Genomic DNA, 27,810 nt, shown 5'->3' on the forward strand with positions numbered 1-27,810 from the left:
TAAAAAGTTCGATACAAAATAGATAGAACTCATAATTATTATCAATATTTTCACACCACGAAATTTTGTACGTCATAAATGTGGATTAATTGTGAAGTTTGGTTTTAGAATTAAGGTGAAGATTCAAAGTTTACATCCGACAAGCCCAGTGAAGTTAGATTTTTGTTGAGAGGGCTCGTGAAGTTAGATTTAATTTCATTAATGGTTATTTAACGTATTAGGTGACCAATCACTCTAGCTAGGCAATAATATTAATTATGAAAATATTTATTTTTCAACAAGGTGACCTCAAATATTTTTTGATGCACCCTAACAATTTTTTTTCGTGTGCAGGTACAGAGAAATGTGTCGACAGTTTTCGAATGCATTAGACACCCCTTTTTTATGTGGTGACAAAAACTGAATAGTGCTCTTAATTGAAACTAACATGCTACTATAATTTAGAAATCAACAAGTCCTACTATTTTAAATAGCTTTAGCAAAATTATGCTGAATCCTCTAATCATCTGGCGATTTGTTCAACAAAAAGAAGAATTAGAAAAACCTTTAATAATTATCTGATATGCTAGTCACGAGAACTAAGAGCGTGTCAGTTAGATAATTTAATTAAATTCATCAACTGCGTGTGCTGTGATAAAACAAGTATCAGCTGCTTTCCAAAGTTGGCAGCATTTATTCTCATTCACAGATCTCATGCCACTGCTATTCACACATTCTCACACAACAAACCATATACATAGCTGTTATGACCAACAGACCACCGCCGACGCCCGCACCCCGTCGTACTTCGAACAACGTGTTCGAAGATACGAGACGAGGGTAGCCCGATGGGGAAAAAAGAATCACATTGTTGCTAACCATTCTTGAATATCATGGAGGAGTAACCACAGGTGATACACAAAAGCAAAGAAAGTGAAATCCAAGATAAAAGAGGGCACTAAAATATATGAATTTTTCTATCAGGCAAAAGTGTGTCATGTTTGTCTTCCATCTATGTACGAACACTAAATAGGTGGTCTCCACCAGTTAAACACCCCTTCAAATGCTGCTTTCAACCCACCTCTTGTATAAACTGATTCCGGTTTCGCAAACCAAGAGAGAAATGTCACAGTGCCTAAATTCTATACAAGATCTAACCAGCACAACAGCTATGAGTTAGTATCGTCTCCTCTCCCCTCCAATGAAGCTGCTGCTGCCGCCTGCAGCCTGCCGTATTTACACCAACACAAGTGGTAAGGCATTGGGCCGTCGTCTTTAACAACCCAGGGATGACGTGCAACGGCCTCCAGTGTTATTCTCTGCATCGGATCTGCATACCAAAGTGTAGGTTAGAGAGAGAGAATAGACCAAGAAAATGATGAAAAGGTGAAATGGAAGTGGGGGAATAAGATAACTAACCTTTGCAAAGAAGACCCTCAAGTAGGTCTCTCAATAGTGGGTTCATGTCATCAGGTAGCAACAATGGGTTATTCACTATCTGAAAGAGGCAACATTTGAAGTGGGAAAACACTCCGACTAAAATCAGTGACGGATATCAATATTGGTATATGCACTTCAGTATGTAGAGAGACTTGCACCTTGTCATAGGTATCTTGGAGAGTCTCCCCTAGAAATGGATAGTTCCCCAGAATATAACAGTACAATGTAACTCCAACAGCCCAAGTGTCAGCAGCTCTTCCACGATAGGTTACACCTAATTTTACAAGATTGGACTAAGTTGTTACAATTAAGATAGCAAAAATATTCAGTATCATAATTGTTAAAAAAAAAAAAAAAGACAGACCTAAGCAGCACTCAGGCGCTGTAAAAACAGGAGTTCCAGGTGAACGGCGGAGCTCATCATTATCATCCTATCATACAAGAAGGGTGCAGGAAAATAAATACTCAGCAATATTATACAAAAAACAAAAACAAAAACAGTATGAAGCGGTGGAGGATTAGTCAAACTCATTTACTTTGGCCAATTAGTAAGCAACATCAAATATGTAAGGAAGCATATTCAACAATTATGCTAGTCATAGTGTATAAATGATTCAACATATTCATGCTTCTATGCCTGCAAGACATTAAAATCTATGAAACATGCAAATTTGTGGATCCAAGTAATGAAAACTCATAAATAAAAATGATGAAAACAGTTTACTACTAAAGTTCTCTTACCTCAGCAACCTGGCTGACGCTGAAATCACCAATCTTAACTGTGCCGGAACTAGTAATTAACAAATTATCAGGTTTAATGTCTCCATGCACTATATTCTGTCAGATGTAAACAGTAACATAACATGTCAGTTAATTCGGGTAAGCCACACACACACACAAAAAAAGAGAGAGAGAGAGAGAGACTAGAAAAGCATTTCTGTTTCTGTTAAAGAGAAGACACATCCCCAACTATAGATAAGTATAAAATTTCAAATGATGCAGGACTTACCAAATATTTCAATGTATGTATTATGCTCAAAATCATGATTAGTGAAAACTTCTTCATATATTAGCCTGACAGTTGTCTTAACATGTTGCATGGGGTCGATGAATATTGTCACAGGCTTTATTCTAAAGAGTAGATAATTATAATAATTACACTAAAGAATTCCTCGTATTATATTGAACTCTTACGGTCCACAAAATGATTTGACAAACCAGAAAAGAGGCTAAATAAAAGACATGAAGGGAGAAAAAAATCACATCTTTTAGGCATTCCAACTCTCCAATGACACTAAAGAATGCCAAAATACACTTAATGTTTTATCCTTTACAACTCAAGATGCATAAACAGCATCATCACATAATATATTACTACTAAAGAAGTGGAAGATTAGAATAGAAGTTCAGAAGTGAAAGCAAACTGATTATGAAAATTGCAAGGAGTAGTCTTAGCATCATACATGAGCATGGAGATACATCAATCCAGAAACTACATCACGTAAGTACTTCCGTGCAGTATTTTCCCCTAGAGCACATGAAGGGCCAGCATCCTCACAGACCCATTTTCCTTCCACATATTCAAGAACTGAAACAAAGTAGCACTGAGGTAAACTTAAACAGCCTAAGTTTGCAGAACTAACAACGAAATAAAGGAATTGCAATGAATACCCATATAGAAGTGATCTGTTGTTGGGTCGTCTATAACTTCCACCAGATTGACTATATTAGGATGGCTCAGCACTTTCATAATTAAGACCTGAAAACATATGATTATACAAGTCAGAACAAACAACCAAGACGGCACAAGCAGATCATAGTCAGAAATCAAATAATCGGGATGATCAAATACATATTTTAAAACTTCCGGCAGCAATAAGAATATAAGATAAAAATTAACCACCACAATTGGAGCACAATCATATTAAATAAACAGCTTTGCAAGTATTTAATAATTGATTCTGTAATAACACAGGCCATTAATAGGAATTTGGATGATCTGCAATATGTAACTAGTTGATAACTTCATAGGTAAACACTATAGATGCAGAAACTTGAAGATAGTTTTAACCTAAGGTGTGCAAAATATTCTGTATTAGGGATTTAGAAAAAAGAAAAAAAAAGGGGGGGAAAGCAGCAAAGTATGATGGCCAGAGCTGAGCAAAAACCAAGAACCCTAGGCGCAAGTAAAAAAGTGAAGCATTAGAAGAAATATCAAATACCTCACGATAAACATCAGTCATGGCAGTTTCAGAAGGCGCAACTCGTAGCTTCAGCAAATGAGATTTGTGAAAGGCCTGTTCGCATAGATTGAGAATAGTTGGTTATGATATAAAGTAGTAATTTCTTAAGAAGCTTTTCAGATTTGCCAAAGGTTTCCAATAATGACTCAATCAACAAGACTTGCTCTTGCTAGAATGGTCATCGATTAATAGCAGCAGCAGAACATCTAAAATGATAGTTCTTCTGTGAGCAGAAGGTCAAAGATCCCCTTAATAAACATCTACGTCAGAGAACAATATTAACAACTAACGGTTCAAGAATTTAGTTGCAGATGCAAACAGCTAAAGGATTAACAAACAAGCCAGAAAATATTACCTTTATTGCATACTGTTTTCCATCAGCACGGCTTCGATAAAGAACCTAAACATTTCCGAAGAGGTAAGGTTACATGTTACATTTCCAATACCGAATATAGAAAGTATAATACTTAAAGCAATATACTCACCACTTTCCCATAGCTGCCAGAACCAATCTTACGGTCGCGCACATATTCATTGATAGTCTTGTTTCCATCATCATCCTGGAATATTGATAATCAATACCGTTTGGAGCACTACTCCTTCCATTAAAGCAAATCTCTTTAACGAAGATTTGACCAACATTACTTCATGCAGCACATATGGCACACAGATTATTTTAACCCACAGCAAACAGTGCTAAACTAGATGTTTTCATTCTTTAAGAAGTATACTGTATTATAGGTATCCAATAATATTGATGAGAAAGAAAGCCACAGTTCAATCCATTCATGTCCACATATGCACCTAGACTAAAATGCAATGATCATATTATTAGTTCATTGATTAGGTAGTATAGTCCCAAAGCCTTATTTTTATTAACTATTAAGTTTCCAAGTTTTTGCTTTCCTTAGGGGAACAGAGAGGTATTTCCGTATTGCTTCATCGGGTAGCTTTTAAGCTTCCATAGCTTCATATAGTAGCAAAACCTTAATTACGAGTTCCAGTGAGCACATTACAAGAACTAGTCTCTGCTGCAAAGCTTACAAATAAACCTATGCTCACTGTGAAGGTAAAGCACAGACATAGTTTTTCTGCAACTCACCTCAGAGCGTAGCAGAGTGTTGGTTTCTTTAACAGGGAACTCCCTGCAAACCAATCCATTCTCCAGCAGGGACATCAAGATCTCTTCAGAGCGCTTTGTTGGGCTTTGAAAATCATATTCATCTGGAACCCCGGTTTCTGTCATATCTCCATTATAAAAATCCTCGTCCTCGTCTTCTACATCATCGTCCAACAAGGACTCCTGTGAAGCACTGACGGGCATACCCCTACAGGGTCTCGCTGCCTTCTTTGGCTTCCTCGAAGAGAAACCAAAACACCCACAGCAGCCCATTTCTTTCACTTCCTTGATCGAATTCTTTCTTAAATAAAATTTGTAATAACAACAGTCCAGCCCAAATTTAAATACACTGAAAACTAATAAACTTGATAGTCAAACCTGCAGAAACAGGGAAAAGGTATCAAAACCATATTAAAATTGAAGCTGTTGCATCAGTAACCACAAGAAAGATTCATATTCAGCAACAGTGACCTCAGATTTGGAAATAACTCATTCAACAGGAGCTGGAAAGCACTCCAGTTCAAATTCTAGAAGCTATGTGCCATTAAACATACAGCAATGTTATTCTTTTGATTCAAAATTTCGAGATTGAAGCAAAATAAATTATAACCTTTCTTCTGTCTATATGAAATACTGAAGTGGGTATCGGAGGGCCGATCGGCTACTCTATTCCAGAGGATGCCATTCAGAGAAATGAAAGAAACAGTTAATGGAGCCAATCCCATTGCAATTCAAAGCCAACATAGCAAAGTCTCCAGTTCAATTATTCTTATGAGTTACAAAACAAGAAAAAACCAGTGTGGGCTAAGCCCTCAATTTCTGCCTTGCTGTGCCAGCGACGCCTTGACCTTTTGCCCTATAGTTTAAGAAACAGAAAACAACAATGAACAAATAAGTATCCTTTTCAAGATGGCAATATGATATTCAACAAACCAGAAAGAAAGACAAAAAAAGAAAGAAAATTTAATAAAAGAATCATAGTCGTACAGCAAGAATAATCTAATTAAATTCAGGCTAAATTCAGGAAAGGACAAAAGAGTTGTATCCAGAAATCTAGAAAACGACATCGACGCCAAATCATATAGCCAGATAATAAAATATAAAAAGAAGCGCATCAACATAAACCCAATTGCCATTGGAAATTAAAATCTTCTCAAGTGACCGTTTTGTACCTGTATCGAGCAAACAGAAACCCTAGCCCAAGAAATCAACGGAACAATCTGATTATCGTACGCTACCCAAAAAATATAGCAATTTTTTTTTTAAAAAAAGAAGAATACTTTTGTTCGTCTTCTTTTCAATAAGGGGCTTTCAGAAAGACCAGATGTTATTACAGTTTGATGGTTATTCCACGAGAATTCAACTGGCGCGAGGTCATAGGGAGAGATGTGCGGAGAGAAAATTTAGGATGGAAATTGTTACGTGAGAAAAATCGATTTTGGCAATGAGGATATTTTACATGTAGATGGAAGATGAAGATTGTTAGATTGGCGCGTGGGGGTTGAGAAAATGTTGTTAGGGGTTAGTTGAATGGCAACAACTTTAATCGGAAAACAGTTTGATTTCCTTATCGCCTTCTGACAATCTGTCCCTCCCAATCCTATTTTTGAGTAGTAAACTAGTAATAGTAGTATTTCTTAGTACATTAATACATCTCGCTATCTCATTAAACATTGTTGTTGTCTCACTATGGGGACAACTACACAAAACACAAATATGCGTTCATATGTTAGAAAGCACACCAAAAATTTTCAAGATTTTGTAAAAATGCTATCAACTTCATAATACTTCATCGCTCTCCCAAATAACATTTTAAGAGGAAGAGGCATAAATTTTAATAAAAAATTATTAAATATATTAAAAATAATCAAAAAATATTATTAAAAGTGGTAAAAAGATATTATAATTACTATAGTGATGAAAATATAAAAAGTAAGAATAAATCATTGAATATATTGAAAATGATAAAAAAAAATATATTAAAAGTTGTGAAAAAATATTATAATTAGTATTGAGAGTGATGAAAATGTGAAAAGTAAAAATAAATAAGGTATTATTAGTGGTAGGTAGTGTTCTAAAATTGATAAAAAGTTATTTGGGGGACAATATAAATGGCAGTGGTAGTGGATCTTGGACCCGGTCCAAATCCGCGGATCTAGATCCGTTATTTGGATTTGGACCTTGTAAAAATTGGACCCAACGGATCTAAAGTATTCTTAAAATTTTCGGATTTGGATCTGGAGTAAGAGATTCAAGACCGAAATTCGATTCGGATCCGACCCATGGACCCAAATATATATATTTTTATTTTTATCTAACCTAATAATATTCAATCTATTGTTATTTATCCCTTTCATATATTAATGATGTTGAAAGTGTCATTAACATACCAGACGTCTTTGAAGATTATAAAAATTGGCTATTTCAATATGTTGTTAAAGTATTAGTACACTACAAATATGTTATTTTGTACTTGATTAGGATTCGGTCCAGATTCGGTCCATTACCAATTCACCATCCCTAGGAAATGGCCCAAAAAAAAGGATATATATAAAATTATTTGGGGACGGAGGGAGTATTGTTTTTTTTTTCTTAAGTAAATAATCTATAGTTTTTTTTATATATATATCTATAATTAGTGAGAATTTTGATTACAAACATGACAATAACATGTCTAATTCTCGTACATCGAAACACGCGTACTCCATCCGTCCCCATGTAACTTTTTATGAGGGAAAGACAAGAATTTTAAGATAAACTTATCAAATGTATTGAAAATGGAAAAAAAAATTATAATATAATACTAAAAATGGTGAAAATGCGTTATAATATTATTCGGGCAAATAAGACTTAAAATTGCGAGACACTTTAGTATAAAGCCTCTCGGAGACAGTTTGTTGTTTCTATTCTGAATCAGCATATATATGCAAACAAAAAAATGAATGTTACAAAGTGTAGATTCTTGAGAAGCATCCTTAAGGGCAAATAAATCTGCAAGGTTGTGAAGAATGCTATCATAGAAAGAATACGTCTCAAGTGCTCATTCATCGGCAATTCTGCAGAACGTAATATGTGTATTATGATTGCAAGAAAGTGGTTAGTCGCCTATGTACCAAACCATTGGACTTAAAGAGGGTGTTTGGCTGAGCTTATAAGCTCCTCAAAACAGCTTATAAGCTATTCCAAAGTGTTTGGCAAAATAAGCTCCCAAACAGTTTATAAGCTCCAAAAGCTTATAAGCTCTCCAAAAAATAAGTTCCTCTACCCCAACTTATTTTTTATAATCTCATATGCAACAATCATTTTACAAATATTTTTCAGCTATAATTTATTATTTTCATTATATATCATTCAAGTTCATTTTTCTTCGATTTTCTCTCTCTTCAAAAAATTCTCTCTCTAGCTTATAAGCTCAATTATCCAAACACGTTGACAACTTATAAGCTCTTAAAAATTACATTTTACAAGCTTTTGAAACATCTTATAAGTTGTTGGAGCTTATAAGCTCTTTAAAATAAGCTTAGCCAAACACCTAATTACGTTTTGAAGCATGTGAGGGGAAGTGGACTTAATCTTTTTTTTTTGATGAAATTACATTATAAATAATACAAACCACACACACACCCCACCTAGTGGTTATTGTGGCCGAGAGTACTCGAACCTGTGACCTCTTGGACAACAGACAACCACCCTAACCACTAGGCCATCCCAAGGGGACAAGTGGACTTAATCTTGAAGCTATATATGTGACACAATGGGAAATCTAACTTTGTTCTTTTATGTTGAATATGAGGTCGATTGGCACCTTGTCTATACAAGACTTAGGAGGCACCGCTGGTATGTGTTTAGGTGTAGCATTACAGCTGAAGCCTGCAACGTTCATTCTGAATTTTCCTCAGAGACCCTGCAGCAAATGCTTGGTCTTCAATTCCTCTTGTTGCTTTAGTTAATTCAAGTGTTGAACCCGAGACCTCTGCCTTTTTACATTCAACCAAGTTGCTTTCGATGCATAGTTCCTCATTTAACATCAATTACTATACGATGCCTCAGGAAGAAGCTGTAGCTGAAAACAAAGTAATCGTTGCCGTAAAGCAACTGCTTTTCATCCAGAGTTGACTAGATACCAGATGGAATTGAACTCTAATGTTGTTCCTCATCATGATTCCTGAGTTCTATACATCTATTATTACATGTTCAAACTGAACTCAATGTTACTCACATTATAATTAACTTTATTCATCCCATGTAAATAGGAGTACAATTGGGGCCATGTATATATATACATAATTAAACAAGAATAAGTTGCTGTTTAGGCAACAATTATTGTACATCAAACTTAAAAACAAACACAACTATGGTTACACAACAATCAGAAGCAAGCAAACATACAAAAATTCACACAATTTTTTTATATGCAACAAGAAATCATGCTACATCAACAAGTTCAACTGAAGAAGAAGAAGAAGAAGGTCTGGAGAAAATACAGACTTTGCAGGAAGGCGAGTACAACGACGGTGTATAGTACTTATCCTCGCCTCCGAGGACGGGCATCGGCACCCCCCTTTTGGCCGGGCTGACATACCCCGGCCGGTACGTAATTCCAAGAATGCCCTCCACTCCATCAGACAAATTCGCAAACCTAAACTGCGACTCAAGATGCGCGAACGCATCATCGCTAGGCAGCTGATAGTTATGAACCCTATTTTCCTCCGCTCCGATGGGGGTAACCCTAACGTCGATCTCCACCAGCCCGGCCACCGTGACCCTCACCGTGTTGACATCATCCGTCCTCTCCACCACGACCTCCCTCCCCGCGCCGCTGCTCCTCCACTCCACCTCCCCCTCGGTGGGGACAGCCACGGACTGGCCGTCCCACTTGACGGCCAGCGCGTCGGCCCGGTCGTCCCAACGGGCGACCTTCCTGGCGGCGATGAGGAGCGTGTGGGTGTCGAACATGAGGGCGAGGGCCTGCACCCAGGTGTAGTCGCGGGTCCTCCCCGGCGGCCTGGCGCCGATGAGGTGCGCGTTGATGTGGAGATTGTGATCGGAGACGATAGCGAAGTCGCTGCCCTTGGATCCGTGGAAGTAGAACATGACGCCGTCGCCTCCGACGAAGCGCGGGTCGTAGCAGAGGGCGCCGTAGCCGTTGCACTTAGGCCTCCTCCCTGAGAGAATGAAGAAAGAGTCAGGTCATGTATATGTGATTGATTAAGCAAGGCGAGGAGGGCTTACATTTGCAGGTGATCTCGCATTTGCTGCTGCAGTCGACGAAGCAGCCCTTGTGCTTCTTGTTCTTCTTGGGCTTCCTCTCGGGGCACTCGGGCGGGCAGGTGAGCGTCTTGTAGTGGCACTTCCCTCTTGCATGGCAGAAGGCTCGCTCCTGCCCGCTCTTCGGCAGCGCTGACAGCATTTCGTAGTTGGTCGTCGCCGCGTCGTAAGGAGGCTTCTTCTGCTTGTTGCTGTTGCCTTGGGCGGCGCCGCCCCAGACGAAAAGGAGGAGGAGGAGAGCCGCCGGAAAGTAGAGCTTCCTCGCCTCCATTTTTCAACTACTAATTAAGAGCTTTGGATTTTGTGAAATTGATGGTGAGATTAGTGGAAGCATTTATAGGTTGGAGAAAATTAATTGGGCGTGGGTTTCGGCTTAAGTAATTGAGGTTACTCGATCTATTCGAGAAATACAGCTCAAAACAGCAATATTGGTTTCCCGTAGGCCTCGATTGTTCATAAAACACACTATTAATAAAGCATGTTCTTGCTTAAGTCTTGGTTAGGCCTAGGTTTCTTACGTAACTCGATCGGTATTTCAATTCTTCATAAAATGCAACAATTATTTCGAGTCAACCGATGAAGATTAATTTTCATGCTCATGCTGTCATGCATCCAAGCCAACGGTATAATTTAATTGGAAGGATTATAAATTGCTTTTGCTCATTAAAATTTTGATTGTACGAAATGAAATGATGGGACTATTACTATATATATAGTGATTTATGCAAAAATAGAAAATAAAAATTTATCGTTATTAAGTATCAACCTCTACGACGTCGGTGCAGTGGCATTAACTAATTAAGTTATAAAGCACTTAAGAAATTGTGCAGAGGAGAGCCAGTTGGAGATCTGAGATAGGTGGTCGAAAGACTCGAAACAGCATTTGTTTTTAGATTGATGCATCTCCACGTCTGGTTTCTGCAAGTCAAATCCAAAGGTGTTTTGACCACGTGAATAAATAATGAAATCTAATGCATTTTCTTTTATTCCGACTTTTTTGAATTCACGTTAGGAGAGACATTTTCAATTGCTTTTAAGGGTAAAAGTAGTATGTATAGATCGAATATTAAGTTATTTATATATGTCGGTATAAAAGATTTTATGAGACATTCTTAGCAGGGGTGTAGATATGCAAATGAGATCATCTGTCCCAAAATATAGTGTGTACCACGTGTACCACTCTTCATTTCTTTATATTTTTAAATTATTTTTTATTCAATTTTAATTTATTATGCTTTTATATAATATAAAGATAATTAACAAGGGTTCACTCATTCATTTAGGGTTTATAATAATTTTTTTATATTTATTTGAATTAATAATATATTATTTGGGTTCATTAATTCAAAGTTAGGGTATATAATTTTTAAAATTTTAAATTTTCAATGATAAATACTAATTAGAGTTTATAATATAATAATAATTTTTATTTTTATAAAAAATAATTTATAAAACAAAGAAATTAAGAGTGGTACACGTGGTACACAGAATATTTTGGGACAGAGGATCCCATCTGGTAAACCTGGATTTTGGTTCAGAATTTTGCAAAAACCAAACCGATGAGTTTGTAATTTTATTTAGAAAAGAAATTTGAACCAAATTGATTTGTCCAAAGAGTTCGAGCCGAATTATTTAAAATTTTAGAATCAAAACCTTATTGAACCTAAAAAAACCCCCCAAAAAATCAGACAAATATGAAATCAACATTTTAATAATTAATTACATTATTTATGATCTTATTTTAAAATTACAACTAAGTTATTTGAATTATATTAATATCATGTACTCCGCCCCTCTTATTATTACTGTCTCACTTATCAAATCATCAATTCAGAAATATAATTAAAAATAAAATAATTTTTTTGATTTTCTGCATTAATGTGAATTTTTTTTGATAAAATTCTAGAGATATAAATATTAAACATCATGCACCTGACGCTTCATTTTGAAACATTTTCTCGTTAATTTAAATCGATAATTGTCTGCATTGATATCATGAAGATCTACCCATTAATAAAAACTAATTTAATTCCTTAGTTTAAGCTTCATTATTTTGTTCAGTGAATATATAATTAATTAAATCAAGTGCATAGAAGGTTGTTGACATTCTTTTGACCGGAAGTTCATTATAGACATGGTAAACACAGACACATACTTCTTTGTTATTTGTTAACCATCAAGTTTCAAATATAGATTACCCGTAAATATTTTTGTTCACAATTCGAACTTTCAACTCGATACAATAGCAGGAGTTTCTCACTTGCTCAACGATCGACCTACAAAATTGCATCATCTCCGGATTTTGAAATTGAATCGAGATTTTTAAATTGAATAATGAATAAATTTCATATTTTATTATTTTTAAATATATAATTAAAAAGTAATAAATTGATATTGGACGGACCAAAAAGTCCAAAAATCCTGAGCTTTTTACCCCGAAAGCTCGATCAACCCGACGAATTGTTTGAGCAGGCTTTTTAGGCCCAATTTTTCTGGGCCTCATTTTTTAAAGTCTAGCCCAACCCTAAACCCAGGCGGACTGGGTCAATTTTGACAGCAATCATTAAAAATGTCATTTGTAAAATACTCTCTTCGCCACAAAATGATGTCCTAGGGGAGAGAGACACGAGTTTTAAGAAAATTTGTGTTGTTTATTTAGTTAGTGGAGAAAAAAGCCCACAAATGAAAAAAAGTTAAAAAAGTTAATTAAGTTAGTGAGTGGAGAGTGAGGCTCACATGTTAGTGAGAGGAGAAAGAGACCCACAAATTTATTAAAAATTAATTAGGACAATTTTTTGTGGACGGACCAAAATGACAAATTAGGGCAATATTTTGTGGATGGAAGGAATATCATTTATTTTTATACAAAATACTATCATTTACAAAAAAGTAATTTTATATTATTAAAAGTGTTATTAGTAATGTATCATTTATTTTTATACAAAATATCATTTGATTTCGTAAAAATGTCATTTACGAAATATCATTTGCATATACAGATTAAAAGTATTATTTTTTGTTATTAAAAGTTCATTTGTAATGTATCATTTGGGAATTATCATTTCTCGGCCCCTTCGAAAGTATCCATGAATGAAAAGTATAATTTTCTTTTATTAGAAGTGTCGTATTTTCTTTTTGAGTCGTTTCAACGAAAGTGCTTAATTAGCAAAACTAATTGTAACCTTATCTTTTCTTAATTTATGTAAATTTGCCTCTCTATCTCTCAAATTGTAAGCAAAAACAGAACTTCCGCGGTGCCCCATTTCTGCAACTCTCTCTCTCTCTCAAAGCTAAAATTCCGCCACCGCCGTTCTACGAGGCGTCACCCACTGCTTCTGACTTCCGGCGAGGCCGACGCTTGGTCAGTCGGTGCCGCCTCCTCCCCTTTTCTCCTGACTCTCTTCCTTTCTCACTCTCAATCTCTTCTTTTCCAACCTCCCATCTTTCTCTATCTGAAAACATGAAAACAATACACCCATTTGAAATTGAAGAATACAGAGCCGCTTTTGACTTGGAATTAAATTTGGAAAGCCTTTCCCTGCGTGAGTTTTGACCGGAGACATCGGGCTTAGTTCGGAAAGCCTTTCCCAATACCCCAATTCAAACTTTGAAAACCCAAGATTGGACAGATGTTGCCTCGTCACCGGCGAAGGGCTGAAGGTGGTGACGAGAGCGATGCGATGGAGGATCTGGTGTCGATGGTGGCTGATTGAGCGATGCCGCAGTGGTTGCGATGGTGACGAGTTGCAGAAATTTGGGGGAAGTTGATGGTGAGGAGTTGCAGAAATTTGCGATATGATGAGATTGGAGAGGAATGGGTCGAGGTGCGCGATGAAGAGGGTAAAATTGTCTGTCTAAAAGTAATGGAGGGTTACTGTTCAAAAAATATAAGCTCTCTGACCCTCTGTGGGCTGAACCAAAAACGTAGGCTTCATAGATTAGTTAAATAGAATACACAAACAATAAAATAATCTTAGATAGCTTTGCTTAGAAGGCCTACCAAACAAGGCCTTAATACACTAAACATCAATTCTTTAAATTTCGTGTCCAAAATAACTACTTCACTTATGATAGGATAGAAAGAGTATCATTTAGTTTTTTAAAAAAAGCATCATTTGATTTTATAAAAAATACTCCCTCCGTCCCAGTAAACTTGTCTCGTTTATTTTCGGCACGGATATTAAGGAGAGTTGTATTAGAGTTAAGTTGTATGACCCACATGTTTAATTATATTGTTAATTGATTTAAATATTGTTAACAAAGCAACAATTAATTCTTCAAAATTATGCTGCCGACGTCGCTCTCAACTCCGGCAAGCCGGCGCCAGCGCCGGCATCCTTCCTTTCCCCTCGTCTGTCTCTCTCCACCCCCTACACACCATCATTCAAACAACCAACAAAAAAATTTAACACACATCATTTCCCCCAAATTCAAGAAGTGTTTATAGAAATTCAAGAAATTAAAAAAACACACCACAGACCGACATAGATCTCAGACTTAGCGCAGCGGAGCAACGCCACCACCGCCCGCCGCCGCGCAGATCTCAAATTCAGAGCAGCGCAACACCTCACAACAACACACACAAGCGGCGACACGACCCTCTGTAAACCCCAACCCCTAAATTGCTAACCCTCATTTCTTCTGTAAATCCTCATTTCTACAGGTGGTGGCTCTGGCCGTTCGGCCAAAGAAGATGAAGCAGGAGGGCTGAAGTAGCTCGAACGGTGGAGGCAAGAGGGTGGAGGCGAAGAGGCGAGAGACGAGAGGCGGCTCGAACGTTGGATGCGAGAGGGCGGAGGTAGAGGCGGAGGCGGTGGCGCCGGAACAGAGCGGGAAATGGGGAGGAGGCAGATTTACAGAGGGGGAAAGAGGGAAGCTGCGCCGGGTGAATGGAAGTGGGAGGGCGGCGGAGGCCAGGGGGATGGAGATGGGAGGGCGGCAGAGGCGGCGAGAGGCGAGAGGGCGGAGGTGGGAGGGCGGCAGGTGGTGAGAGGACAGAGGGATGGAAGTGGGAGGGCGTCGAAGGGTAGAGAAGAGAGGGAGGCAACTGGCAAGAGAGTGTGGAGAGAGAGAGAGATAAATTAGGGTTTAGAGGGGGATTAATTAGGATAGTGATTAATTAGAAATTAATTAGTTCCTAAAATTTTCCAAAAAATGAAATGGGACAAGATTATTGGGACAAACCAAAAAGAAAAGTGAGACAAGATTATTGAGACGGAGGGAGTATCATTTAAATGATATATTATAAATGACACTTTTAATGTACGCAAATGACAAATTTAATGCATGCAACTTTCGAATGAAACGATAAATTATAATTTGTAAATAATATATTATAAATGACACTTTTAATAACAAAAAATATGCCATAACTCAAGAACATATTATTGTAAATCATAAAAATCAAGCACACCAAATGATTCGCTCTAACTATTCAAGACCACTACAATAATAACCCCACAAAATATCAATTCAACTGATTGAAATCCAAAAATGATCACATTGACATATATTTGTACCAAAAAGATATCGTCACCTTTTTTCAATGCGAAAGACATCGTCACTTTTCTTCAATGTGAAGGAATATTCTATCATGATCCCTTCTTGAACTCTTGTTCATGGTGATATTCAAACAAAGTCTCATAACTTCATCAAGAGTGTCGTTACTTCATCAATAGTTTCGCACATTTTTGAAAAACGCTCCAATGTTTAGAAATATTAACTATATTTGACTACTATGGAGAGAATATATATATGAATGACGACTCCACCGTTACCAGGTCAAATTCCTCTCTCCACCGCCGCCGCAGTCGATAGACATTCTAGAACCTCCGTGGCAGCGACGGCGGTCCATCTGCTGCCGCGACTCCTCCGTTCCCGACAGAAGCAGTCTGAGATTGCAGTATATCGGTGGTGAGGATGGATAAGCCATTGACGGAAGAAGCCAAATTAAAGGTTAAATTTTGGATAAATATTTATGGTTGAATATGTGCAACTTGGCCGAAGCGAGCGGATCATGTTTTGACTTTTTGCAGTGGAAGGCAGATCTCATCAACGCAATGCTTTCAGGTGGTTGGTTTGTGTCTCCAGAAAGGAATCTAGACTGCTAAAGCTCTCTTCGACGCTTCTACCATCTTTACTCCTCTTACTAATTATATCAAAAATCCATCAAAGTCAATAGCTTCGTCGTCACCCATCGACTTTGAGTATCGAGCTGTTTTATTGTTCATTAAGAAACCCAGAAGATGATCAAGTCAACGAGGCATATCAAATATCTTCTCAAAATGTGCCAACTTTCCATTTTTGTAACCACTGTTTAAAATCTCAAAACTGTCCTACAATTTTTGTACCTAACATAAAAACGTTTTGTCTCGACTTTGATTTTTCGGAATCGGAAAGTCTATCATATTCACATTTGACTTGGATAATTTTTCTATTTTAAAAAGAGAGCTACGAAAATATACTAAATGTTTTTTTTTTTAGGGATAAAAATATACTAAATGTTTTTTTTGATGAGATATTCTTGAGTTTTTGCATATGATTGTTGTCCGAGGTACACAGTTATCGATTCTACACAAATTAACTTAACAAACAAACAAAAACTCCAATACATAGAAGGAGATAATTCACATCAAATTTTCGCTTGACACACTCGATCGATTTTCGGAACCTAATTTTAGACTTTTGGTAAATATATTGAACACAAAAATACGACCCTTTAAAAGTTGGGATATTTTTGTGAAACCTTGGATAAAAAAATGCAACAACGTTAAACTCCTTTTGAGACCTTTTGGTAAACATTGGGACATTTGAGACTAGTAGCAGGATGGTATGTCTGACACACGTATTTTTTTTTTTAATATTTAAAATTAAATAGATAAACATATCACAATTTTAAAGAATTTTAGATATACAAGATTAATATTTTATAAATTGAACCTATATAGCTAGCTTACTGAAGTAACTGAACTATAATTAAAAATTAAAATATGTAAGGCTATGATAGGTATAATCAAATTTTGTAAGATACACATTAAGATCAGTATAATATACATATTACACTATTGCTCCTAAATAAGAGAGATATAATAAGCTATTTTATTATGAATATAAATTAGAGTTTTCAACATCTATATGTAGATAGTAGATACTCCATATCCCAAGATGTTGCTCATTCTTCTCCCAGTTTCGCAGTTACGTACAATAAGAGTATATTAATACACCCTCCGTCCGCCAAGATTATGTCACAATTACTATATTGGGCGTCCGTCAAGATTATGTCACTTTCCTTTTATAGCAATGGTCCCACCATCCTCTTTAATATTTAATCCTTACTAACACTCTTTATTTATAAAAAAACCACTCAAAATTCAATCTCAACCACTCATCTCATAAAGTGGTGGGACCCTTTCTCCACTACATCAAAATCATCACCAATTTTATTAAATCACGTGCCCAAGCAAATTGCCATAATCTTGGCGGACGGAGGGAGTATCCAAGAATAGAGGCCGCAGATAAAGGTAAATACAGAATTGAGAGTAGAGTTGAGAACAATCAAAGGTGGATAAAGAGAGAGGGCTAGCTGTATACGTCCATCTCAACAAGCTAACTCCTCTTGCTTTACCCAAACTTCATGGAGTTATATGGCTTCTCGTAGCTATAAATGCTTGGAAATGATGTGCAGATTGGAGTATCATCTTCTATAACCAAAGTAAACAAACACTTAATTTTGAGTTTGCCATCATAACTTTGTAATTGATGGCTACGAGGAGGCAGTGCGTTTTGCTGGCCTTCCTCCTCCTATTGGTCTCCATGGAAGTCAGCACCATTCTCGCCCAAAACAGTGGCAACGGAAATGGGGGAAGCAAGAATGGAAATGCTAATGGCAATGCAAACGCTGGAGGCAGCAACGGCAATGCAGATGGCAACGGGAATGGTGGAGGCAAGAATGGAAATGCTAATGGCAATGGGAATGGTGGAGGTCGCAACGGAAATGCAGACGGGAACGGGAATGATGGAGGCAAAAATGGGAATGCCAACGGGAACGGTAATGGTGGAGGCAGCAACGGCAATGCAGACGGCAACGGGAATGGTGGAGGCAAAAATGGAAATGCTAATGGCAATGGAAACGGTGGTGGCAGCAATGGTAATGCAAACGGGAACAGTAATAGCGGAGGCAAAAATGGGAATGCTAATGGCAATGGAAACGGTGCAGGAAGCAGCGGTAATGCAAACGGGAACGGTAACGGTGGAGGAAAAAATGGAAATGCTAATGGCAATGGAAATGGTGCAGGAAGCAACGGTAATGCAAACGGGAACGGTAATGGTGGAGGCAGCAACGGTAATGCAAACGGGAACGGGAATGGTGGAGGCAGCAACGGTAATGCGAACGGTAACGGAAACGGTGGAGGCAGCAATGGCAATGGGAATGGGAACGGAAACGGTGGAGGCAGCAATGGCAATGGGAATGGGAACGGAAATAGTGGAGGCAACAATGGCAACGGCAACGGCAATGGCAACGGAAATGGCGATAGCAGTGCAAGCAGCGGCGTAAAACGAAAAAGGCCTCCTTATGACGCAGCGTCAACAAATTATGTGGTGGTAACCTCACTGCCAAATACAGGGCAGGAAAGAGTTTTCTGCCAAGCCAGAGGGAAATGCCTCTACAAGACCCTGACGTGCCCCGCCGAGTGCGCCCAGAGGAAGCCCAAGAAGAACAAGAAGCAAAAGGGATGCTTCGTCGACTGCAGTAGCAAGTGTGAAGCCACTTGCAAATGTAAGTTTTAATTTCTGCTCTGTCTTTTCATGATATATATTTCTTATGCATACATACTTTTTTGGCAGGGAGAAGGCCTAAGTGCAACGGCTACGGTTCCCTATGCTACGATCCGCGTTTCGTGGGAGGCGACGGCGTGATGTTCTACTTCCATGGATCCAAGGGCGGCGACTACGCCATTGTCTCCGATGACAACCTCCACATCAACGCTCACCTCATCGGGACGAGGCCGCAGGGGAGGACTCGTGACTTCACATGGGTTCAAGCTCTGTCGGTCATGTTTGATTCCCACACACTGGTGGTAGCAGCCAAGAAGCTCTCACAGTGGAGTGACAACGTGGATGCAGTTTTGGTGAAGTGGAACGGTGTCCACATCAGCATCCCGACAGACGGGGAGGCTGAGTGGAGGGCCGACACAGGGGAAAGAATCGTAGTTGTGGAGAGGACGGATGATGTGAACACGGTGAGAGTGAGCGTAACAGGACTGGTGGAGCTGGACATAAGGGTGACCCCGATTGGAGAAGAGGAGAACCGGGTGCATAAGTATGAGTTGCCCCGTGATGATGCTTTCGCTCATCTGGAGACGCAGTTCAAGTTCATGAATCTGTCGGAGGACGTCGAGGGAGTTCTCGGGAAGACCTACAGGCCGGGCTACGTCAGCCCGGCCAAGAGAGGGGTCCCCATGCCAATGCTGGGAGGAGAAGATAAGTACTTCACGCCGTCCCTGTATTCGCCTTCCTGCAAGGTTTGCATATTCCACAGGGCTTCATCACATGCAGATGCAGATGCAGTTGCTGCAGCCTGATTTTTAAGTTATACATATACTCATCATTCATCAAAAATGTACCACTAATTTCTCATACATTTTGCTTACTTTTTATGTACACAAGCTGTAATTAGATACAATAACTGTTGCCTAAGGGTGATTTCATTTTTATCTATATATATATATTCATAATTGAAGTTATGATTAGAGAGGGTTTTCTCTATATGTTAATTTGATATCATGCTTAATATTTTGATGTATGTCTTAGATTCAGATTGTGTTGTTGATTTAGGATACAGTACAAATATATGATATACTATATATATTAAAGTGTTGTTGTATTTGTAGAGGGGTAAATATACATTTAATTTCAGGGTAGGATATTTTTGAAAAAAAAAATACTAAAATAATTTAAACAATTATTTGCGCAAGATAAAAAGATAGGCTTCTTTTTCTATCCTGTGGGTACTGAGTGACATTTGTATTTGCATGCAGTAGTTGATGAGGGTGATGGGTGTGAATTTAATCTCTTTAATTATTTTTTAAAATTATAATGATATATAAAAATTTAATTTAAGTTTTTATACCATTTGAGGCCTTTATTTTGAAGGATTAATTTTGATAGATAAAAATAGTATGGATAATCCCTTATTTACTTAGATGGATTGGAAGTCCTTGATTATTCCTATAATTTATAAGCTAGTTTTGCTTGATTCATATCCCATGAAAAATGGTGGGATTGGAAAAATCATACTCTTGAAGATAAAAATACGTAATCATGCATATAATCAATCATACAAAATAAACGCCCCTTTTAAAAAGTAGGGATGAGAATTGATTCAATTTTAGTTAATCGAAATGGAAAATGGCGACGGATAATAACGGAATGATTGAAATGCAAAATCATGCACTGATGCTCGACATACTCGATTCGCAATAATCGAGCTAGTATTAGTATATTTGTAGTCAAATTAAACTCAATAATCACTATCCAATAAGTACATAAACATATATCAAATAAATAAATAAACAAAATTAATTTAACCAAAACTTATGAGATCGGTTGACCAATTTCATTGATTTGGCTAATAGATCGATACCAAATCCCCCCCTATTAAGAAGTATATGGGTATTGTTTTCTTTGTAAGTTAAAGTGGGTTTGTTTTTTTCCCTATTAACACAAAATAAAATTATAACTAACACGAAAATTCGTGAAATAGAAAATAAGTATCAAAGTGAAAGTAGATATATGCCTTACTGAGAAGTTAACAATACTATAAGATAAAGCGTATGATAAAGCGTTTGAAATTAGGAAAAATAACTTAGCTTCTTGGAAACAACTAAACGAGTTGAAAAGGAGATCAAATTTGCATTTGCAATTAATCAGGTGTTTTAAAATACTGTCTCCAGGCCTTCCGTTAGCTCTCGCGCTCTCTCTTGTCTCTCTGTATAAAGTCATATGGGATCCTCTGTACCCAAATATAATGTGTACTATCGTGTACCACTCTCATTATGTTATAATTTCAAATTATTTTTTATTCAATTTTAATTTATTATGCATTAAAATAATATAAAGATAATTAACAAGGGTTCACTCATCCAATTAGGGTTTATAATTATTTTTTTATATTTATTTGAATTAATAATAAATTATTTGGGTTCATTAATTCAAAGTTAGGGTATATAATTTTTTAAATTCTAATTTTTTAATGATAAATATTTATTAGAGTTCATAATATAATAATAATTTTTATTTTTATAAAAAATAATTATAAAATAAAGAAATTAATAGTGATACACGGTGGTACATACTATATTTGGAACAAAGGATCCCATCTCGTATAAAGTTGCCAAGTTAAAAATTACTATATTGTTTCATTAAGACAGAGAGAGAGAGATTGATTCACCGACACATCAGCCAAACTCCTATAAAGCCTTAATATGGACACAGTTGGTGTAACGTGATCGAGTTGGCTGAGATCACTTGCAAATGTAAGTTACTTTACATTTTACTTTTTTACTAATTATGATTTCGCGATTGAAATGGATTTATCTCCAAATTGATGTTAATATGAAATTCGAGGTGATCCAATTTTGGTTGGGATCTGTTTTGGTTGGGATCTGTCTCGATCATAAAGATCATAAGTAATTTATAGAAGTAGAATACGTAATTTTAGAGACAGGACTTTTAATTAGTTGGATGCATGAGAGATTCCTGTTCCAACTCTAGATGGCCCATGAATCATGTGTCCCAACACTAATTTGACTATTTTAATGTGGGGTAGTGATAAATTTACATAATATGTATATACATAATTAGGGTAAATTTGTCAATTTATAATCTAATATAAAATTCGATAATTGATGTAATTAGAATTTTACATAATTAACCTTAGCACTAATTAAGGAAAAAATATGTTCAAATTTTGAAATTTGATTTTATAACATTCTCCTAATAATAGAAGATTCTTCTCTTTTTTATATAATTAACTTTACGTAATTTTTTGCAATTTTTGATGGAACACTTAACAAATCTAAATATAGTATTATTTAAAGGTTAACAAAGAAATTAATTAATCAATACAAACAAGAAACGTTCAAATAGGTTCAGCAAGTGACACGGAGCCACCTCAAGGCCATCTAAAGTCATGAACTTTTTATTTATTATTATTTTAGTAATGTTATTTTTATTAGACTAGTGTATTACCCGTAGAAATTCGACGGTACATATTTTCTTGTAATTTATATATTTTATGTTATTCTTATAATAATTATATAAAATAATTTTTTATGTAAATTATTTATATAATTAAATAAATTAAATTAAATTAGTAATACATTTTAAATTATATTAATCTCAACAACTTTTAGCAATTAAATTATTAATTTTGTTGAGATCATAAAAATACCCAGTAGTTTTCATATGAAATTTTATAAAAAGTTGACGCGTAAGAAAAAAAAGAGAGTAGAAATACATATAAATTTGACATAGGTATGATGGAGGATTGATTTGTTGCATTTGTTGTTGCAAGATTTATTAATTTTGTTCAATTTTTTGTATTTTGCCTTTTGACCATAATTTTATATGGAGTTTGAAAAATCATAATTGAATTGTGAGTATCATATAATTCCGAACTTCTAAAAGCATAACTAATTATGAAAATAATCTCGCCTGATATTTAAAAGATCATAACTGATTTATCGAACATCGTATCATTTGGAGTTTTAAGACCAACCAAGTTGTGGGCATCATCTCGTCGCAAACTTGACAGATCACCTCTAACTTCTGAGCATCATCTTGTCTGAAACTTGAAAGAGAATCATCTCGTCTCATACTTGAAAGAGCATCATCTCGATTTGAGTGTTCAATCGACTTTAGAGAGAGAAAATGATTGAGAGAAGAGAGAGACAGTGAAGGGGGAGACAACGCCGACCGGATTCAGGGACGACGGCGATGGGGTGAGGAAGAGGGAGGCGTGACTTTTGTTTTAAAAGTGAGAATGAGAATATATAAATTGGATTCTCAAATGCCACGTTGGAGATTGAGATTGAAAATAAAGAATTTGAGGTCTGCCACGTAGGCTAAGGCCTAATCGTATTATAGAATAGATTCTTTATCTAAATTCTTCATTTATGCATTACTAATTTTATTATTATTATTATTATTATTATTATTATTATTATTATTATTATTATTATTATTATTATTGTAGTAGTAGTAATGGACGAACAGAAACAAATAAAGTTTGCAGAAATGAAAAATATATTTTTCTTCCCTATATAAATAAAATGTATGGATTTATTTTATAAAAAAATAAAAATAAAATTTTAATTATTTCGATAGACATAAAATAAGATTTTGTTTTAAAGTAATCAATTTATAGAATTTGTGTCTTATTATGCAAACATGTAAATCAATGACCGAACCCGTTTATAATTTACATATACGTGCATGTCTCAATTCAAACTTAATTTAAAATTAATTTTATTGAAAATTAAGAATATAAATATTACATATATATATATATATATGTATATATTCATACAATATAATATATTGCAACATATACATATAATATGTATGCTATTGAGAAATATAAAATTAATAACAAATATACATCTAATCACTAACATTCAATTAAAATAATTTATCGTATATAGATTATAATTTTTTTCTTATCAGACATGTAAATCTAATTTTTATCTAGAAAAAATAAATAATAAAATTTATTAATTTAGATTATATGTAATGTTAATATTATTATTATTATTATATATATACATTTATTATTAATTATATTTATTATTATTAATGAATCTTTATATAGAATGTAATAGTTAATTAATTAATAAATGATGAAGATTATATATGGTAAATTTTGAAATGGTGAGATTTTAGATATGCCACATAGGTTAAGGCTTAATCCTATTATATAATAGATATGCAAAATAAGTACATAAAGTAGGAGGATTTTTTGCTTAAAAATTCCACATAAAATATATACGTATTTCAGATTTTTTTTTATATCACTCTTTATATGTAATAATTTTATATTTCAAATATAATTTTTAAAAATTCACATATACTTCAATTATAATTTTTTAAAATAAATATGATAATTGACGTAAATTACTCAATAAAGAACTTGAATATGAAAACACATAAGCTTTCAATTTTGTATAAATTATAATGATAACTATAGTTATTAAATAATTTAAATATTTCATATACAATATTAAGATAAATACAATAAAAAATAATTAACAGCAAAAAAAATGTAATATTTAGGTACTATATTTATATGTTCAATATTTACGTGACTTTAAATCTCTTAGCTTTTACGAAAAATATGTATTATAGAGATTTTCATAATGCATATAACATATTTGAGTTATGATTCTTTTCCCGAGTGTCATTTTTAATTTTCTCCTATTTGACAAAAACCTTTGTTTTTTTTTTTTTCTCATAAATAATACTAAAAGAAACACATCATTCATTTTGATGGGGATGGCTAAAAATGCTCATATTAAAATATGTACTCTTTAAAAAAAATAAACTAATCGTACATAAAATTATTTTTTCTAAGATTAGCTCATTATTTAACTATGTCTTCGTATTAGTGAAGTTTGAATTGGTCAGTAGAAAAATAAATCATATTATTACAATTTTAACAAATACTAATAAAAAAAAGTGTTAGATACCGAAAAATGAACTCCAACAAAATTAGACATATCATTTTACCTAAATTTATCCTCAAATATACTTATTTAATTATATATACTTCATCCGTCCATAAAAAATAGTCAATTTTTGTCATTTTGGAATGTCCATAAAAATTAGTCCATTTCCATTTTTGAAAAATATCTATCACATGGTGGGCCCTATTCTCCACTCACAATATCATTATAAACACTACTCATATTTAAATGGGTCTCTTTCTCCACTGACAATACAATAATCATTTTTATTAAAAACTCGTGTCGTTCACCTTTAGGAGTATTTTTGGTGAACGGATGGAGTCTAATTTTAAAATTTCCCTAAAAAATCTAATTTCAAATTTATAAAATTTAATTGAATATAAATTTGAATGTGTGAACGCATATTTATCATTATATGTGAAATATATAAATTATTTAAGAATGACAATTAATACAAATTTTACTGTTAAATACTTTATTTTAAAACTAAATATTTATATATAAAATGAACCAATATAAAACACAAAAAATATTTTATTTTAAAACTAAATATTTATATATAAAATGAACCAATATAAAACACAAAAAATATGTTGGGTCCCAGAGGGTTAACTGAACAGGTGTATGGGGGGATACACATGTAGGCTATTTTTGCGAAAAATAAACAAACCAAATTTCAGTTGAAAGATGGTTGTAGATTAATACTGAAATATATATTAGAGTGGATTTTTAAAATTGCCACTTTCATATTGTAAAGATAAAAAATGTCCACTAAAATAAAAAACATAAAAAATGTCCACTGTTACCAAAATACCCTTCACATTAAAAATTAAAAAAATGTCCACTTTACATCACCCCTTTAAAAAATCCCGCAATTCACAACCAGTGTGAATTCACAACCAAAAAATTTTGATTGTGAATTCACACTGGTTGTGAATTGAGAATTCACAACCAGTCGAATTCACAACCAGAATTTTTTGTTTGTGAATTCACAACTAGTCGAATTCACAGCCAAAATTTAATTCACAACCAGTCGAATTCACAACCAAAATTTAATTCACAATTAGAATTTTTTGGTTGTGAATTCACAACCAAAATTTAATTCACAACCAGATTTATGTTGGTTGTGAATTCACAATCAGTCGAATTCACAACTAGAATTTATTTTGGTTGTGAATTCAAGTAGTTGTGAGTTTGAGTTTTTAAAGTTTGAATTCACAATTAAAACTGTAATTTATTTTGATTGTGAATTTATAGATTTGGTTGTAAATTCAAGAATATTAAGTTGTGAATTCATCGAGTTAGTTGTGAATTCAAGAACATTAAGTTGTGAATTCATCGACCTGGTTGTGAATTCTTAAATCTAGTTGTGAATTTAAAAACATTAAGTTGTGGCGGGAAATGTTTCCCGCGAAGGCAGAAGGGCGGTTTATATATTCCGACGGAGTTTTTGCGTCGTGGCAACCGCATTCCAAGAAGATGTATATGGTGCATGGGCAGGGGGTATCTTCGACTCATGGCGATTGGATGAATGCCACAACGGTACACATATATATCTACAGTATCAATATGTTGGAGTAGTTCATTTTTTATTTCCTCTTCACCAATTGCATTTGCGTATGCAGCTCATTTTGCCTATACATGTGTGTGGACGTTACATTACATGCCGAGTGGATTTGCTGAGTGGAGTTTGCGACATCTTCGATTCGCAGTTGTTCAAGACCATGCCGCAGCCGCGCTTCGATGTGATCGCCGCCCTATATCCGCTGCAGTGCCTGTTGGGTAAGATGCTTGAAGTGTCCCAGTGGTTCGCAAGGACCACGATTGTCGACAACCCGTTGGAAAACCTCCAATGGCGAAGGTTGAAAATTCAATATGCCGACGAGAATGAGCAGTTCCAGCAGCCAGATCAATGCAGCTCCGGTGTTTTTGCGTGCATGTATGTGGAGCGTCTGATATCAGGCTCGCCGAGCCTTGCGTGGGGCAATGGGCACGCCGCCGACTATAGGCGCAAGATAGGCAGTAGCATCTACGAGTTTTGCATCCCCGCATCGAAATAGCTTATGTATTTGTACATTTAAATGATAATTATGCAAATGACGTTTTGATTAGAGGTTGCAGTATCTTTTTGAGTATGTTTCTATGATTTTCCACTTGCATCCTAGATAAAATTATGAAATAAGATGATTAATGCAACTAGCCGCCAGTAAACAATTATCCGGAAGCAGTAGCCGCTTGAAAACATTTCAGCGGCTAATCACGGCGGGTAAACAATTTCTGGCGGCTACTTGGGCTAAACGTCTTATTTGATAGTTTAATGCATAAAAAAGCATACTTTGGGTGTTTTATGCTATGAACTAAACTTTTATATAAAACATTGTTCACTTCTCCAAAGTCTCATTCATAATTTCAACTCATAATTGTTAAGACATGTCCATGTTGGTCATTACTAAAGGCGTGTGTTTTCTGCTTCAAATATTTCAAATCAGGCAACACAATAGCTTCTAAAACATCAAAAAACCGCTAATTATCAAAGTATCCGCCAGTAAATACATATCCGCGGCCAGTAGCCGCTGATGTTTATCGTTGGGCGGCTACTAGTGATAAACCATTAATTACTGGCGGATAGTGAGCATTCCATGGTGTTTGCTAGTTCATCGATATTATGCAAATGACACCGCTTCGAAATTTATTCAATCAGTATCCAATACTCTCAACTTCAGAACATCACTTACTGGAATGAAAAAACATCAATATCCATCGAAATTTAATATAAAAGGAAATTAAACTACTGCTCCCAGCCCGTACCCTTGCATGCTCTACGTGTGTGGCCAGGCGAGCCACATAGACCACAGGTTTTGGGTGCTCGTTTTCCCAGACTACTTGATGCATCCGCTGTAGTAGTCCTTTGAGTCGGCCTCTCACCAGCTGAAGGAATTCTAGATTCTCTTGGTCGACCAGCTTGTCGCCGAGAAAGGTTTGGCAAAACAATATCAGTTGCAACTTCAAACGGAATTTC

General features: G+C 35.4%; 3 protein-coding genes across 6 annotated transcripts; 1 reads left to right on the top strand and 2 right to left on the bottom strand.

Annotated features, from left to right (window-relative positions):
• Positions 1-913: 913 nt before the first annotated feature.
• On the bottom strand, positions 914-6,403 carry LOC131000658 (serine/threonine-protein kinase GRIK1-like). Of its 4 annotated transcripts, none has more exons than XM_057926678.1 (13): positions 5,955-6,403; positions 5,393-5,638; positions 4,765-5,160; positions 4,148-4,222; positions 4,018-4,062; positions 3,642-3,716; positions 3,091-3,178; positions 2,883-3,007; positions 2,161-2,256; positions 1,784-1,850; positions 1,578-1,693; positions 1,399-1,477; positions 914-1,309 (listed from the first exon to the last, which is right to left on the bottom strand). In XM_057926678.1, the coding sequence occupies exons 3-13, from the start codon at positions 5,053-5,055 to the stop codon at positions 1,149-1,151; spliced, it is 1,218 nt and encodes a 405-aa protein (XP_057782661.1). In that variant the 5' UTR covers positions 5,056-5,160; positions 5,393-5,638; positions 5,955-6,403; the 3' UTR covers positions 914-1,148. The 4 variants fall into 4 exon arrangements, with proteins under 4 accessions (XP_057782661.1, XP_057782662.1, XP_057782663.1 ...); XM_057926679.1 differs by having other exon boundaries at positions 6,063-6,370; XM_057926680.1 differs by having other exon boundaries at positions 5,254-5,638; positions 5,955-6,370.
• Positions 6,404-8,999: 2,596 nt separating this feature from the next.
• On the bottom strand, positions 9,000-10,393 carry LOC131000659 (uncharacterized). The gene is made up of 2 exons (XM_057926682.1): positions 10,015-10,393; positions 9,000-9,947 (listed from the first exon to the last, which is right to left on the bottom strand). The coding sequence occupies exons 1-2, from the start codon at positions 10,319-10,321 to the stop codon at positions 9,208-9,210; spliced, it is 1,047 nt and encodes a 348-aa protein (XP_057782665.1). The 5' UTR covers positions 10,322-10,393; the 3' UTR covers positions 9,000-9,207.
• Positions 10,394-17,570: 7,177 nt separating this feature from the next.
• LOC131000661 (uncharacterized) lies at positions 17,571-19,799 on the top strand. The gene is made up of 2 exons (XM_057926683.1): positions 17,571-18,826; positions 18,895-19,799. Exons 1-2 carry the CDS (start codon positions 17,809-17,811, stop codon positions 19,629-19,631), a joined length of 1,755 nt encoding a protein of 584 aa, XP_057782666.1. The 5' UTR covers positions 17,571-17,808; the 3' UTR covers positions 19,632-19,799.
• Positions 19,800-27,810: the final 8,011 nt, after the last annotated feature.

The sequence above is a fragment of the Salvia miltiorrhiza genome, chromosome 8 (genome assembly GCF_028751815.1).
Source record: "Salvia miltiorrhiza cultivar Shanhuang (shh) chromosome 8, IMPLAD_Smil_shh, whole genome shotgun sequence".
Taxonomy (NCBI): domain Eukaryota; kingdom Viridiplantae; phylum Streptophyta; class Magnoliopsida; order Lamiales; family Lamiaceae; genus Salvia; species Salvia miltiorrhiza.

What these genes read in the sequence shown, in the direction of transcription:
- LOC131000659 (XM_057926682.1), bottom strand. Translation starts at nt 10,321, where the DNA reads ATGGAGGCGAGGAAGCTCTACTTTCCGGCGGCTCTCCTCCTCCTCCTT. An exon ending in ATGCGAGATCACCTGCAAAT is followed by an intron (nt 9,948 to 10,014) that starts GTAAGCCCTCCT and finishes TCATTCTCTCAG; the next exon opens with GGAGGAGGCCTAAGTGCAAC.
- LOC131000661 (XM_057926683.1), top strand. Translation starts at nt 17,809, where the DNA reads ATGGCTACGAGGAGGCAGTGCGTTTTGCTGGCCTTCCTCCTCCTATTG. An exon ending in GTGTGAAGCCACTTGCAAAT is followed by an intron (nt 18,827 to 18,894) that starts GTAAGTTTTAAT and finishes CTTTTTTGGCAG; the next exon opens with GGAGAAGGCCTAAGTGCAAC.
- LOC131000658 (XM_057926678.1), bottom strand. Translation starts at nt 5,055, where the DNA reads ATGGGCTGCTGTGGGTGTTTTGGTTTCTCTTCGAGGAAGCCAAAGAAG. An exon ending in TGATGTATCTCCATGCTCAT is followed by an intron (nt 2,257 to 2,882) that starts GTATGATGCTAA and finishes TACATCTGACAG; the next exon opens with AATATAGTGCATGGAGACAT. An exon ending in AGCGCCTGAGTGCTGCTTAG is followed by an intron (nt 1,694 to 1,783) that starts GTCTGTCTTTTT and finishes TTGTAAAATTAG; the next exon opens with GTGTAACCTATCGTGGAAGA.